The sequence below is a fragment of the Crocuta crocuta genome, unplaced genomic scaffold (genome assembly GCF_008692635.1).
Source record: "Crocuta crocuta isolate KB4526 unplaced genomic scaffold, BGI_CrCroc_1.0 scaffold388, whole genome shotgun sequence".
Taxonomy (NCBI): domain Eukaryota; kingdom Metazoa; phylum Chordata; class Mammalia; order Carnivora; family Hyaenidae; genus Crocuta; species Crocuta crocuta.
In genome coordinates this window covers 1,678,305-1,694,723 of record NW_027528867.1, presented here as the reverse complement: position 1 = coordinate 1,694,723, position 16,419 = coordinate 1,678,305, and the positions used below count along the sequence as shown (strand labels likewise).

Below are 16,419 nucleotides of genomic sequence, written 5' to 3'. Positions count from 1 at the left end.
GGACATGGAAATAAGGCAAAACTAAGACTGAACAGTGAAGAGACCACAGTTAGTTTTCAGCTGGGTCATATATATCCATCGGCGGAGAGGCAGGGCCAAATCAACAGTTAACACACACGTACCGAAGGGACCAGGTATCCAGTTTTTTAATTTTCAGAAATCAAATCACTTCAACAAAGCCAAGAAAAACAGAATTTGGGAAAATTTTAATAAGAATTTTGCTGGGTATCTGTTTCACTAAACTAAGCCCTCTGAATTAACCCTATCCCAGGATGTTCACCCCTTTGCTTTGGCTCTAGCCACATTGAGTATTTATTCTTGACCGTGTCTTTTTCCAAGTAGCTTCCAACCCTCCAGCTTACCTGCCTAATAGACAGAGACTTGAGCTGTTGAGAACATCCCCCATACATGTATGTCGGCATGCATGCATGCACACACACCACTCCCAAATCCCTTCTCTTTGAACCTCATTCATCGATGAGTTGTGAGAATAGCAACATTCTTTTTTTCTTTAATTTTTTAAATATTTACTTATTTTTGAGAGAGAGAGGCAGGGGGAGGGACAGAGAGAAAGGGAGACACAGAATCCAAAGCAGGCTCCAGGCTCTGAGCTGTCAGCACAGAGCCCAATGTGGGCCGAACCCACGAACCATGAGATAAGGATCTGAGCAAAAGCACCCCAAGAATAGCAACAATCTTATTTTGAAAAGAATGAGAGTACTTAACTAAAAACATTAGCAATTACAGCTGCACAGAGTATATATAAAACTCAGCTTTGTTTGTCTTAAGAAAGAAGTCATCATTAACTTCCCTCCAGCCACATACACCAGATGATCAGGCCAAGAGTTTGGCTTGTCTTTGTGGATTTCTTTTGCCGGTGATCATAGTGGTCCATTTTCAGTCTTCTAATTCGGAATGCACTGACACAATTAGCTATTGTCTTTCTGGTTCTGAGCTGGGCTGATCTTCCCTTCTCTTATCTGAGCCACACCACTCACTCTCACTAGAGAAGATTTTCTCTTTTTTCAGTCCCAGTTCACACAGAATTAATCTCATTAAACCTCAGTCTCTCCAGTTACTCAGACCAAAACCTTGGAGTCGTAGCCTTGGATCATCATCATCTCCCACCACCTAGCACCGCAGCCAATCCCATGGGATCTACTTTCAAAATATATTTACAATTCAACCATTTCTCCCAACTTCCACCTTGGTCCATGCCACCATCCCTTCTTGCCTTGATTCTTGTAGCAGCCTCTTTGTTTGTCTCTCTGCTTCAGTCTTTGCCTCAATACAGTTGATTTTCAGTAGACTGGCCAGTGTGTCCTTTGTAAGCTTTAAAGGATATCATTTCACTTGTCTGTTTACTACCCTCCAATTGCCTTTTATCTCACTGAAAGAAAAAGTCAAAGTCTTTAGAATGGACTCCATGGCCCTAAAGGACCTCACCTCTCTTTGTTTCTCACCTCACCTGGTACTACTCTTCCCTACTCTGCTCCAGCCAGAACAAATGGCTCCTCAGACACCACCAGGCACCTCTCACCTCCAGGTCCTAACTCTTGCTGTTATCTCTCCTTGGAATGTTCCTGCTGTAGATTCCCACCAGGCTCCTTCCCTGCCTTCTTCAAATCTTAGCTCAACTATCACCTTCTCAGTTTGATCCTCCATTAAAATACTTACAGTTCTCTCCATGCAAGCATCCTCATCCCTGCTTTACTCTCCTCCATAGCACTTTTTCCTTTTAATACACTACATAACTTATTTATTTGCTGACTCCCTGCTCCCCAAGATGCAAACTGCATGAAGACAGGGATTCTGTCTGTTTTATATACTTCTATATCCCCACTACATAGTACAGTGCTTGACACATAGCAGGTACCCCATGATGTTTGCTAAACAAATTAAAGGAAAATACATCCGTACATGACTACTATGTTAATGCTCATAGCAGCATTATTCATGATAGCCAAAAGCTGAAGCAGTCCAAATATCCATCAACTGGTGAACAGATAAACAAAATATGGTACATTCAAACTATTCAACAATAGAAAAAAAAAGAACAAAATAGACTGATTCTTTCCATAGCCTGGATGAACCTCAAAAACATTATGCTAAGTGAAAAAAGCCAGACACAAAAGATGACATACAATTCCATTGATATGAAATGTCTGGAAAGGGCAAATCCATAGAGGCAGAAAGCAGATTAGTGGTTGCCTGGAGCTAGGGTAGGGACAAGAGTGACAAATGGGCATGAGGGAATTTTCTGAGGTGATGGAAATGTTCTGAAACTAGATTATAATAATGATTGTGCAATTCTATAAATTTTCTACAAATCATTGAACTGTACACTTACAATGGTTGAATTTTATGATATATAAAGTATACCTCAAACTGTAAAAAAAAAAAAAAAAAGGTTAATTTTTCAAAAGTTTGAAAGTACTCTGCTAATGAGCCCAAGACCACAAGCTAACATTTTTGGGAGCCAATGATATTGTCAGTTCTCTATTTTATTTCCTACTTTCCTCTAATACCTAACTGTGTATAAATCTCTAGGTCCTATAGAAGCAGACATGGCCCCTGCCCTCCAGGAGTTTATAATCTTATTAGAAGATAAGATACACAGAGGTCACTGCAATGTGTAGTGTCAAATGTAGGTAGAATGTCAATTGCCATATTAAAGACATGCCAGTAAAGTGTATGGTATTGGTGCAAAGACAGCTTTGCAGGGAAAACAGGAGGGAAAGGAGGAATTGGACAGTTTTAAAGAATGAATAGGAGGATAATAAGCAGAGTTGGGAGTTAAGGAATACCCATGGGCCACCCTCTTCATCCACCTCTCTTTCATATGTCATCAACGATGTGGGGCAAGAAAATACAGACACTTCAGTGTAAAGACCTCAGCTGTGTGAAATAAACACCTCAGGTGTACATCCTACCAGCATATACCTGATACAAAACAGGTGTTCAATGTATGGTTATTGAATGAATAAGTAAAAATTTAAAATGGGTTTAGAAGCTTTTCAAGTTGATGGTGGATTAGCAGGAAGAAATCTCTCTCTCTCTCTCTCAAACACACACACACACACACACACACACACACACACACACTTGGCATCTACAGGGTTACATCTTCCTTCAGGAGGAGACGACAGAATCTGTGCCCAGATGTCCCTGAATGATAGCTCTGCCTCCCATTTCCCAGAATTCCAGAAAGCTGTTTCCCCAAGAGCCTACCCATGAGTTTACCTTTTTATCTGAGCATTTTTAATAATTGAGTTTAGTTTAAGAACACTGACCAGAAGTTCATTGCATTCTAGGTCAGTTATCTTTAAATGTGAAGACAAAAAAACAACCAAAAACAAAAAAACAACCATATTAACATGTGTATCTGTATACTACTTTCTAGATTCTTAGGCTTTATGTTTTTTTCTTATGGCCCAAATAATACAAATGGTAGGTCCAAATAGTAGGAAAGACCTAGGTGTTTTTCTTCTTTCAAATCCTCCTTACAGGATGGAAATACAAAATCATTTTTCATTGTGAATACAGTGAAATGTTTAGTAAGTGTGCTGTGATGAAAGGATGAATGTAGATGGTTGTGAATGGTTGAACAAGTGAGAAAAATCAAAGAATGAATGCATACTGAGTGACAACCTGAAGTTTTTTTCCATATATTCGATCTTAGTTGCAGAATAAGAAGCAAGCATTAGCATTCGAGGAGCCACAGATAGAGCTTGAGCCCAGTAAACAGTGCCATCTGAGGCAACTCCAACAACTCAAGAAAAAATTGCTGGCTCTCCAGCAAGAGCTGGAGTTTCGCACAGAAGAGCTGCAGACTTCCTACTGTTCCCTCCTACAGTATCAGTCCGTCCTAGAGAAGCAGACTTCGGACCTGGTTCTTCTCCACCATCACTGCAAACTGAAAGAAGATGAGGTATACATAGAAAAACTGTGGAAATGTCTCCTTGCCCATGTAGCTGCAGAAATCAGGCCATACCTACTAGAAAACAGACGGTGGGCTTACAGAGGAGAACTTCCCAATATCCTGAGCAGGTGTTATCAATGTTCCCTCTTTAATTCTCAGTCTTTTTGAAGCTGAACAGAAGGAACTAAACAGAATGACATAATTGGGTGAGAGCTCCAGTAATGATATATGTGGGGCACGTGGTGTGTGTATGTGTGGCGTGCATATAGGTCCATCATTTCCATCCTATTACCATTGCAATTTAAATGCAAAAGACTCTAGGTCTCTGAGGGTTATAAAAAAAAAAAAAGACATAAAGTCCATTAAATGAACCATTTTTAGAAAAATCAGATTTTGATAATATATAAATTTTTAGCACTTGGATAGTTGATAACATAACCAGACATTGAGTCTGAGTCAATCACTGAGAGTACCGTATTGGTCATTTTTTCAGACTGGAGTTTTAGATCATATAGACTTAAGTATATTCTGGACATTCATTTTCTATTCGTGTGCCAGGACAGTATTTTTTAAACCAGAAAGAGCATCCTTGTGGAATCCCGAGTCGATTCCAATGACCAAAACAATAGAATATAAACCAGTTAAGCAGTGGTAGCCCTAGCAGCAGTAAAACTATGGGTTCTAAGTAATGAGACAGGCAGCCTCCCCTGGTATTTTCTTCCTTTGCCTTTAGAGATAAAACTCCAGGGACTCTCTAGGATGGTGCTAATTCCAGGGGCTTTATGAGGAGACTTATAGAATGTAGAATTTTTTAAAGGGAATATCATGAGAATTTGCTGAAAAGGATTAGAAGGGAAAGGAACAGAGAAAGGTTATCCTGCAAAGTATAACTAAGGACAAAGCCTATGTGCATGAACCATAGTTTAATAAAACCACAGCAGGGCTGTGTTAATCTGGCTGGTTCTTAAACAAGAGTCCAGCCTGAATAAAGGAACCTTGAATTAATGGGGATTATATTTGGCCACATGTAACAGAAAACCCCAAAGTAATAGTGACTTAGGATAGTTTATTTCTATGACATATAAAAGAAGGCTGGTGATGGATGGTCTAGGACTGTTATGGGACCTGCAATCCTAGGCTCCTATCCTTTGGGTCCACCATCATCAGATCCAGACTTCCATTTTGTAGGTCTCCTAAGATGGCTGCTGCTGCTCCAACCATCACATCCTGTGATGGGGGCAAATAATCAGGATGGGATCAGGAGAGGAGGAGGAGAGAAAAAGACACACTCTTCTATTTTAAGGACACCTTCCAGAAGCCCCACACAATGCTTTCATTTATGCATCATGGGCCAGAGTTAGTCATATGGCTACAGCTAGTTTCTAGGAAGCCAAAGAAATGTATTTTAGTGAGGTGCACTGCTGTCCCAAGTATAGTCAAGGTTCAACTGTGAAGGAGGAGGGGGAGAGTTGGTGTGGGATCTGGCAAGTAGCAGTCACTGACAAAGATCTCAAACAAGGAAAGCACTGGGAAAAATTACTCTAACATTCTGCCAAGTTTCCTCGATACTTTGTTAGACAGTAGCATTAAACTTTGTGGAAGCTTGTGTATCCCAACAACAGAGTTGTTGAAAGTGGTTAATTCAGCAGGTGATCCCAGAGAGAAAGTGGGGAAGTAAGTCAAAGAAAGGCAGGAAGCCCATAAAGAAAATCACAAGACTGCTGCCATGGGCACCTGGGGTTCATTCTCTCTGGAAAACTTTGGGAGAGAAATGTAGAGTGTGGTGATCCTATGCCAACCCACCCAGTCAGTGGTTGAAGTGTGCACCTGAGGGTATTAACTCCTCAGTACTTGTAACCTGCCTTGTCTTGCTCCTCTGCTTGAGTGGGCTCCTGAGGCCAGACCATCCTTCAGGCAGTGAGTTGAAGATGCTTGTGGTTGGAATGCATTTAGCGTGCAAAGGAATGGTGAGTGCCAAGAGATGTGAGCAAGTCACTGACAGCTTCTGTTATAGACACTTGAACATAAAAATATTCCTTTACTCTTCCACTTATCTAATGAACACCTCAAACTAAGTGACCTTTTCCTAAGAGGAACTTCAAATGGCAGGCAGCACGTGTAATTAGCTTAGATTTACAGAATGCATTCTATCCAGATTCTGCACTGAACTATTTGAACCAAAATAAAACATTCCTTGATGACCCTGCCACTCTTATCTTCTTCAATCCATGTAACTCTAGCCATACAACTAAGCACACCCAATTCTAGACAGTTGTTTGCTAGTTATAAATCATATGTTCCCCAAATTGTAAGAGTTTGTAAACTTTTTGAGGGAGGAGGCTCTGTCTTACAGGTGTATATCCCCTCAGCACCCAAGACATTGCTTATAAGCACTCCATAAATACCTGTCATTTGGTTGACTAATTAATTGATTAGGAAGAAAAGGAATCTAAATAAGAATTGTGAAAATCCCAGACAGATTTGGGGTTGTTCCCCTGCTATCTCTCTGGAACTTTGCCGTGTGCATGAGGGGCTCCACATTTTCTAAGCTGATTGCTAGAGAATACCTAGGAAGGAAATAATACTGACATTTCAAGCCCTTAAAAAATGAAGCTATAGAAATGCATTCCTATTAATCAGCTGACGAGTCTTTATTGAGTTTTTGCTACATGCCACGCAGAATGGGAAATAGATAATGGCCCCTGCCTATAAGAAGCTTACCATCCAAGTAGGACCATCTTTTTCTTTTTCTCTAATTGTTAACATTCTGGTATTATATATCATGCTTTTAAATCTGTGCTGGGCCTATTCTGGACATCTGGGTTTCTAGTTAAGACATAAGACTCCCTGCGTGGGGTCTGATAGCCATACCCTTTCCTCATGAGATCCTTCCATGAGTTCAGTGTGGTTTTATTCCTACACCAACAGGTGATTCTCTATGAGGAGGAAATGGGAAATCATAATGAGAACACAGGAGAGAAGCTCCATTTGGCACAGGAGCAACTTGCTTTGGCCGGGGACAAGATCGTCTCCCTAGAAAGGAGCTTAAACCTCTACAGGGATAAATACCAGACTTCCCTAAGCAACATTGAGCTGCTGGAGTGCCAAGTGAAGATGTTGGAGGGGGAGCTCAGCGGGATCGTCAGTCAGGTAGGACTCACCCCAGACCACTCAGACCAGGCACTGCAGCAAGTGGACGTGCTTCAGGTGCTACCTGCTAACAGTCCCTGCTTCCTCTCTGGGAAACTCAAACCTTCAACCCTTTAGTGTTGGAGCCGTCAGCTTTCAACTTTCAGCCTTTACATCTCCTTTAAGATTCCTCCCTAGGAATTTTGAGGCTCCTTAATTAATATAAAGATGCAGCATTTCGAATAACTGGACTCTCAGATCTTCCAGGTTCTCATGGGGGGTCTGATTGGGGAGCTCATGTAGGTCACAGGACTCGTGCAGACCATACTTCAGGGTCACACAGGAGGAGAAACCCATGAAAGATAACAAAGAAGAGCCAAAATGCCTAAATCCTTTTTTTTCTTTTAATTGCTTTTTTTAATTACACAAGTAATACAACAATGTAGGCTCTCTAGACAGAATCACAGAGATTAAATGTGAAAGCCTGCCTTCAGCCTTCTCTACCCCCCTCTCCTTGCCTTAGGTAATCACTTGAAAAATCTGTTGGGAATCTTCCTCAGTCTTTTGTTATACAGTTACATATATAAATGGATAGGATTTTCTTTTTATATAAATGGGTCATTTCATAAATGTGGTTCTCCACCTCGCTTTTTAAATGTATATCTTGACAATTTCATGTAGTAACTACTTTGTATTATATGGTATGACTATACCATCTACTGACCTATTTTGTCTATTACAAACAAGCTGTAATGAACATCCTTACTCCTATGGGATAATTTCCTGAAGTGGGATTGCTGAGTCAAAGGATATGCTTATTTTTAATGTTTAAAGATACTTCTAAATTGAATGTCAAAAAGGTTCTACCAGTTTACACCTTTACCAACAGTAATAAAGGGAGCTTACTTCTTCACACTCTCATGGTATGTTTTCAGTCTTTTTACATTGTGCTAACCTGATGCATTAAAAAAAATTAAAAAAGTTTTTTCACTACAGTTTTCATTTCCTTTCATTCTAACAGTTGCAGGTTGGGCTCCCCACGAAGCAGACTCTGAGACACATTGGCATCTGCAGTGCATTTTGTTTAGGGAGAGCCCTTGGTATCAACACCTGTGAAAGGAAGGAGAAGGAAGCAGGGTTGAGCAGGGGGAGAAGCTGAGCTGTGATGCAGTCTCAACAAAGGCCTCAGCCAACCCTATAAGGAGTTCTGAGGCTGGACAGACCTTCAAAAGGGTCCCAAATTGGGGGAAAGAAGCCAGCGTTTTTGCTCCATGTTGATCAGTTATGAGTGTGAGCTGACCCTAGGAAGAGGCATGACTTCGGGCAAAGCAGTTTCCTTTGGCACAGGCAATCCCCAAAAAGGGCTGACAGCTGAGGGCTGTCTCGGAGCAGCCCTCCCAGCGGCTGGGGGAGTGAGGCCTTCATGGCCGCAGGGGGCCCTGGAGACACAGCACAGTGCCCACCCCTCCATGCTAACCAATATCGGGCACTGTTCATGAGTGTATCGGTCATATGGATCTCTGTTTGATGAATTACTTGCTTAAATCCTTAACCTATTTTTTAATTGGGTATTTTGTCTTTTGTGTATCAACTTACAGAAAGTTCTTAATATACTACATGTAATAGTGCTTTATTACATATGTGACAAATATCTTTATTTTACTTTATTAATGGTATTTGTCACTGTACAGAAAGTTTTAATTTATATGGAGTTGAATCTCTCAGGCCACCTTGATAGATTAGGAAGGCCTTCTCTACCCCCAAGATTATAAAAGTTTACCTCATTTTTTTAGCATTTTTATAATTTTGTATTTCTGTGTTTTTATCTTTAGTCCATTTGGAATTAATATAGATGGACAGATAGGGGGAGAGAGAAAGAGAGAGAAGTGAACTACATTAATAGATTTTCATTTAGAGCACAATCTCTGTTCCTAAAACAAACCTTCTTTGCTTATTTTATTATTTTGTTTTAATTATAATAATACATCATTATATTACAATAAACTGCTATACTAAGTTTCTTAAAGTATTATTTTTTGTATCTATTTTCAGAAATGGAATTAGTTTGATGTCTCACATTCTTGTGCTCACATCTCATAATGGTGTCTGGATTATGCCACCCTAATATAAATGAGTTGAAGAGTTTTTATCATTTTTTTTATCTCTGGAACTGTTTATATAACATATAAAATATGCACATTTCTTTAACATTACAAATAAAACCAACTTTTAATCATTACTTACGCAGTATACTCCACCTCTTCCAAATTTGTGGATGTTTCCTTTTCCTGCAATACTTCTTTGTTAATTCTTTGAGAAACAATTGTGAGTGGTAAGAATTCTCAATATTCCCATGTCTGAAGAAGATTATTTTGTCTTCATGCATTCTAATTAGTTCGGCTGGGTATACAACCTTTCAGAAACACCTTCCTTTAAGTCTTTGAAGATATCGCTGCATTATCTTGTACCATCTAGTATCAAAGAAAAATTGTTAGGTTTCAGTCTGTTTTTTATTTTTTGTAAGTCACCTGTTTTATCTCTTGGAATTCTAGAGAGTTTTAGACTCAAAGTTTTTTAGTTTATTTTTCATTAACCCTCTCAACATTTAACTTTTCATCTGAAGATCTATAATTCCTTCAATCTAGAAAATTTTTCATCTATTATTTTTAAATTAATTTCTGTTTTTCATCCTGAGATATCGAACCTGTAGATAACATCTTCCTGTTAACTTTCCTATTGTTTTCCATTCCTTTGCCCATTTTCACACTAACTTATTTATGCGAATATTATTTATGGTCAATTTTAGACTTCTCGCTGGCCCTTCTACAGCTTGTTTATGGGTAGTTTTCATACTCAGTGAACATAAACCATTTTTTAACGTTTATTTATTTTTGAGAGAGAGACAGAAAGCGTGTGGGCGAGAGGCAGAGAGAGAGGGAGACACAGAATCTGAAGCAGGCTCCAGGCTCTGAGCTGTCAGCACAGGGCCCGACATGGGGCTCTGCTCGACTCACAAACCGCAAGACCATGACGTTAGCCAAAGTCAAACGCTTAACTGATTGAGCCACCCAGGTGCCCCAACATAAACTATTTCTAACTTTGCCTGAAAAAGCCCAGTTAGGAAAACAAGTTTAATGGGGAAAGATTTACCTTCCAAACTAGAACTCTTTGCTCTTCTCTGGCTATCTAAATCAGTTCACTTCATTATTAGTGCAGACCAATGTGCATGTAGTAAACTCCATGCATGATTTCAAATGACCTAAGGAGAAACGTTTTTTAATGTTCTAGGAAAGCAGACATACTCATGCTGATGAGTGTCAATTGGTATAATTTCTTGAAGGATAATTGTGTAATATCTATCAAAATTGTAAGTATGTCTTAGCTGTCCTACTTCATGAATTTAATCCATACATGTACTAGAACAAGTACTCAAAGATTTATGTGCAAAAATATTCATTTCAGCTTCATTTTAGAAAAATACTTGGAAACAACCTATATTCCCATCAGTAGGAGACTGGATAAACATACTTGAAAGCAATTTAAAGGAGCAAGATCGAAGTACCTGTACTAACATGGATAAATTTCCAAGACATCTTTTTGAATGAAAAAGATATATTTTTATATTTTAAAAGGGAAACATAATATTATCTATATTCTACAGATTCCTTTAAATGTATGTAAGTGTATAGATAAATTTCTAGAAGTATATGCACAAATTGTCATCCATGGAGAACACAGCAAGTATGGGATTAGAGGTGGTATAGTCAGAAAAATTTAGGCTTGTCTATAATGTTATTATGTTTTAGAAAGATTTTATATATATGTAATATATATTTTACTTGTGCAATTTTAAATTAATTTTAAAAGAAGAGTCAGATAAATCTACAAGTAACAATATGGAAAATAAATAAATTGTCAAGTGAAAATACAGTGTCAGAATAAGGTGTAGAAGATTTTCATTTGTGTAGGGGAAAAAGCAGGGAGTTATAGACATATGCATATACAAATATGCATAAAATATCCCTGGAAGGATACCCCCCAAAATTGGTAACACAGACTGTCATAGAAGAGGATAGCTGAGTCATGGAGGGTCAAGATGGAAGACTAACTTTTCAGTATATTCTCTAATGAACTGTTTGAACTTTTCACCATGTGTATACACTGGTTAATTTTTTTCTTTAATTGTATGATTCACATATATGAACATGAACTTTTAGAATATGGATCAAAGAGATTTTCCATGCTTATGTTATTTTGAAGTTAACTCAAATATCATGAACAAAACCAACCCATTATTTCTAAACATCGCAGGAGCCTGAGAACAAGGGTGATCATTCAAAAGTGCGTATATACACTTCTTCCTGCATGATTCAAGAGCATCAGGAGACCTTGAAACGACTGTCTGAAGTCTGGCAAAAGGTCTCTGAACAGGATGATCTAATCCAGGAACTTCGAAATAAACTAGCCTGCAGTAACTCTTTGGTAAGTGACCTCTAGAACGTTTTTCTGAGACACCAAAAATAATGCTATGAGGACAGAAAGAAGGAGAGAAGAGTCATCTAAAGTAATCTCTTTACCAAGACTCCTCAAATATCTTAAATATACTTGCCCCTACCTTTTGCTCATGTTTTCCATGAGTGCATTGCCCCCACCAACACAAAGTATGAGATTCTAAAGAAACTTAAAATCTCTCACACAGCAACCTAAGTACTCATCAGTAGGGAAATGGTTGAAGAGATTTTTTTTTAATGGTTAAAGAGGAGTGCCTGGGTGGATCAGTCAGTTAAGCGTCCAACTTCAGCTCAGGCCATGATCTCATAGTTCATGGGTTTGAGCCCTGTGTTCGGCTCTGTGCTGACAGCCAGCTCTTGCTCTCTCTCTCTCTCAGAAATAAATAAAACATTTAAAAAAAAATTTAAATGGTTAAAGAGATATCCATACTATGCAGTAATATGCAGCCAAAAAAATGATTAAGTAGATCTGTAAGGACTATGTGGAAGGATGTTTATGATATTTTGTTGAGAATGGTTACAAAATACTATGAATAGTTCAATTCCACTTTTGTTTTTTAAAGTCTTTGATCATATTATGGAAGTACATACTGTAAATTGCCCATTGTGCTCACTACCTCCTGGCAGAAGGGAGAGAAAGGAGACTAAATGGAGAGGAAATTTCACTTATTTTTGATGCTTGGGTTTTATTTGAATTATTTTCAATCAACAAGAACAAAAAATTTCATGCTTTTTTAATTTTTTTAAGTACATACACATCTACCTACTCCATAAGAAACTTCCTTCTTCAATTCTTGAACTTTGCATCCCATCTTCTGATAGATCAGGTATTTTTTTTCCATCACAGTTTTTAAAGAAGCTTCTGCCTCATAAACTGAACCACACAGGTTCAGGAGGGAGTCTAAAAGGTGGCCACTGACAGACTTGAGACAAACCACTGTCTACACTTTATGGAAACTTGACGTAAGATTGAGAATCTAATTCTTTCTCTGTACTAAGCCCACAGGAAGTGTGTGATAACTTGTATAATATTACAATGAACTTAGTCTGAAAAAAGGAACACCTTGTAAAATTAGTCTAGTAATAACCACATTCCACTGATCACCCAGCATGACTGACCTACACTTATCTGCAGGTTCTGGAGCGTGAAGAGGCTTTGATAAAATTACAAGCAGACTTTGCTTCATATACAGCCACACACAGACATCCTCCTAGCTCCTCAGAAGATTGTGAGGACATTAAAAAGGTAGGAGAACTTTTGCTTATTTGTGCCTGGGGGGGTCAAGTGAAGTTGAGTTTGATTCTGGGTTTTCTTGCTTATTTTTTTATTTTTATATTTGTGTGAACTTGGTTGGCCCTGTCACAAAGATACTGTATGTAATGTATGCCAATTCCCAATGAATGTGTCTGGCAATATTCAGTTTTGCAGCTGAATTTTGGAATTGCACCTGCTTCTTAACCCCCTTTCAATGGTACTCCCAACAAGACAGAACCTCCTCTTGGCTTGCCAGGTTCAAAAGGATCATCCAGCTTTCTAGTTCCTGGTTGGAATTGAAAAGCACCAAATTTAGGGAAGACTATCTATTCACAATCAGCCCTTTTTTTCAAAACCTCATTATTTTCAAAATTCAAAGCCATCTCAAAAGTTGATTTTAACAGTGAATAAGCATTTAAACCATGTAAATAAATAGCAAGATTTGACCAACTAGTAGCCAAAGCTAGGTTCATTGCTTTCCTAGGTGAGATTTTTTTAAGCTATTTAAAAAAAAATTTTTTTTGGTGTTTATTTATTTTGAGAGAGGGAGGGAGGGAAGGAGGAGGGACGGAAGGGCAGAGAGAGAAGGAGAGAGAATCACAAGCAGGCTCTGCACTGTCAGCACAGAGCCTGACATGGGGCTTGAATTCACAAACTGAGATCATGACCTGAGCGGAAACCCAAGAGTCAGATGTTTAACCAACTGAGCCGCCCAGGTGCCTCTTAAGTTTTTATTTTCATTACAGTTAACACACAACATTATATTAATTTCAAGTGTACAATACAGTGATTCAATAATTCTATACATCACCTGGTGCTTATCATGACAGATGCACTCCTTAATCCCCATCACCTATTTATTAACCCACTCCCTCCCCCACCTCTCCTCTTCAGTTTGTTCTCTATAATTAAGAATATATCTTTGTGTTTTCCCCTTTGCTCATTCATTTTGTTTCTTAAATTCCAAATACGAGTGAAATCATGGCATTTGTCTTTCTCTGACCAACTTATTTTGCTTAGCATTATACTCTCTAACTCCATCCATGTCATTGCAAGTGGCAAGATTTCATTCTTTTTTGTGGCTGAATAATATTCCATTGTATACGGAGTATACCACATCTTCTTTATCCAATTCATCAATTGATGGTCACTTGGGCTGCTTCCATATCTTGGCTAATTGTAAATAATGATGCTGTAAACATAGGAGAGCAGGTATGCCTTTGAGTTACTGTTCTTGTATTCTTTGGGTAAATACTCAGTAGTGCAATTACTGGATCATAAGGTAGTTCTATTTTTAAGTTTTTGAGAAACCTCAGGGGTGCCTCAGTGGCTCATTTGGTTAAGCATCCAACTGAAGCTCAATTCATGATCTCATGGTTCATGGGTTCGAGCCCCACATTGGGCTCTGTGCTGACAGCTCAGATCCTGGAGCCAGTTTCAGATTCGGTATGTGTGTGTGTCTCTCTCTGCCCCTCCCCTGCTCAGGGTCTGTCTCTCTCTCTCTCAAAAAGTAAATAAACAAACAAACAAACATTTAAAAATCTTTAAAAAAAAAAGTTTTTGAGGAAACTCCATACTGTTTTTACACAGTGGCTGTATCAGTTTGCATTTCCTTGGTGATACCTTAAGTCAGTCATACCTGAACCTGAGATTCAAGGCAAAGCTAGCCACCTGAGGCCATACTATGGGCAAGCAGGGTTGCTAATCCTGATATAGCAGCAAAGGCAGGTAGCAGGGAGAGCAAACAACACATAAACACTCTCCAAGGGTCCTCCTGTGGAGAGATGGAGACTTCTCTTTCCAGGACTTTCTGATCCCTGAAAGTTTAAATGAATGAGGGATCAGTATTGAATTTTGAAGTTCTTCCTTGGACATCTGTCAATATTTATTTTAAAGGTCAGTCTCATATTAGTCACGTCCTGACCTACAACAAGATCTCATAACACTCCTGGGGGGTTTTATTTGGTCTTAAAAATGTCTTTATTTCTTCCATACTCTTATTTTTTATAGTGGCAAAAAAACAAAACAAAACCATATAACGTTAAGTTTACCATCTTAATCACATTTGAGTGTACATTTCAGTCATGTTAAGTTATATTCACATTGTTGTGCAACAGATCTCTAAAACATTCTCATCTCACAAAACCGAAACTCTATATCTATGAAGCACTAATGCCTCTTTACCAGTACATGTTTTAAATTGATGCAAACTTCCCCATAAAACAGACTGTACTTTCCCCTGCTGCTTTATGTGTCCTATCCCAAACTTTCATGTTACCTGGATATTCTATTAGGAGTGGCACTGTCCAGGTTCCAGCGGGTCAGGCATAGAGTGAGTCTTTTTTTTTTTTAAGTTTATCTATTTATTTTGCGAGAGAGAGAATCCCAAGCAGGCTTCGCACTGTCAGTTCAGAGCACAATCCAGGGCTCCAATTCGTAAACCACAAGATCATGACCTGAGCGCAAGTTAGACACTAATCAACTGAGCCACCTCAGCGCCCCATAAAGTGAGCCTTTGAGCCTCTGCATTGCCCACACCTGCATCATATGGTGATTGTCCTGTATTCCTCCAGCTGGCTCCCCACCCCCGCCTTCATGCTGCAGTCCCCTCTTCCTGACAACTGAAATCACATAACTCCCTTGATGCCCAGATGACTAACTGCTCCTTCTCGACCACATCTCCCTACCCTCTCTTAGTTATAGCCCGTTCCCCTCTCCTTCAGGGTAAAAGCTGAAGTCCTTGCCCAAGGACTACAAGCCCCCCATGATGCAATGACTCACTGATCTCTCACCTCATGTCCGCCTACTCTCTCCATCACTTATCCCTCTATCCACTTGACCTCCCCCATGTTCTCTCCCCAGGGTCTGGTCACTGGATAGTTTCCTGTCTGCAGATACCTAGAGACACTACAACATGGCTCACTCCCTCACCTCCTACAAGCCCCTGCTCAGAGACACCTTCTCAGTGGGGCCAGCATCTCCATTCTATTTATAATGAAAACCCCATCCCTCCATACACCTCCCCGACTCCCCTTTCACTGCTCTGTTTCTTCCATAGCACCTATCAACTGTTAACGTTGTCTACAAGTGACTATTTATACTCTTTGTCTATCTCACCTCACTATAAGGTCAGCTCCATGGCAGCAAGTATTTATGTTTGTGGCTTTTTTTTTTGGTTCCACTGTCCCCAGCACATAGGGTTGTGCCTGGCACATGGTTGGTGCCCCATCAATGACTGTCAATTGTTATAGGACAGAAGGGGACAGTGCCTAGCACATAGTAGGTGCCCCATCAATGACTGTCAATTGTTACAGGACAGAAGGGGACAATGCCTAGCACATAGCAGAAGCCCCATCAATGACTGTCAATGATTACAGGGCAGAAGGGCTAAAGGCTTTTGTGCACATTCCACATGAGGATACTAAGTCTGCCACATGCTTTTTTTTATTATTTTAATTTTTTTAAATTGAGAAATAATTAACATACCTTAAAACTCACCATTTAAAGTATACAGTTCAGTGGTTTAAAAATAGTCACAAGGTTGGGCCACCATCCCCACGATTCCAGAATATTTTCATCACTCCAAAACAAAACCCTGTATC

At 39.3% G+C, this 16,419-nt stretch overlaps 1 protein-coding gene across 1 annotated transcript in view; it reads left to right on the top strand.

The window, feature by feature from the left end:
• PMFBP1 (polyamine modulated factor 1 binding protein 1) overlaps positions 1 to 16,419 on the top strand; it is a 49,074-nt gene that overhangs the window by 11,948 nt on the left and 20,707 nt on the right. Inside the window, exons 4-7 of the mRNA XM_077756315.1 lie at positions 3,683 to 3,931; positions 6,851 to 7,072; positions 11,363 to 11,533; positions 12,698 to 12,808. Of these exons, the coding sequence (XP_077612441.1) occupies positions 3,683 to 3,931; positions 6,851 to 7,072; positions 11,363 to 11,533; positions 12,698 to 12,808 (753 nt within the window). The remainder of the gene's footprint in view (positions 1 to 3,682; positions 3,932 to 6,850; positions 7,073 to 11,362; positions 11,534 to 12,697; positions 12,809 to 16,419) is intronic.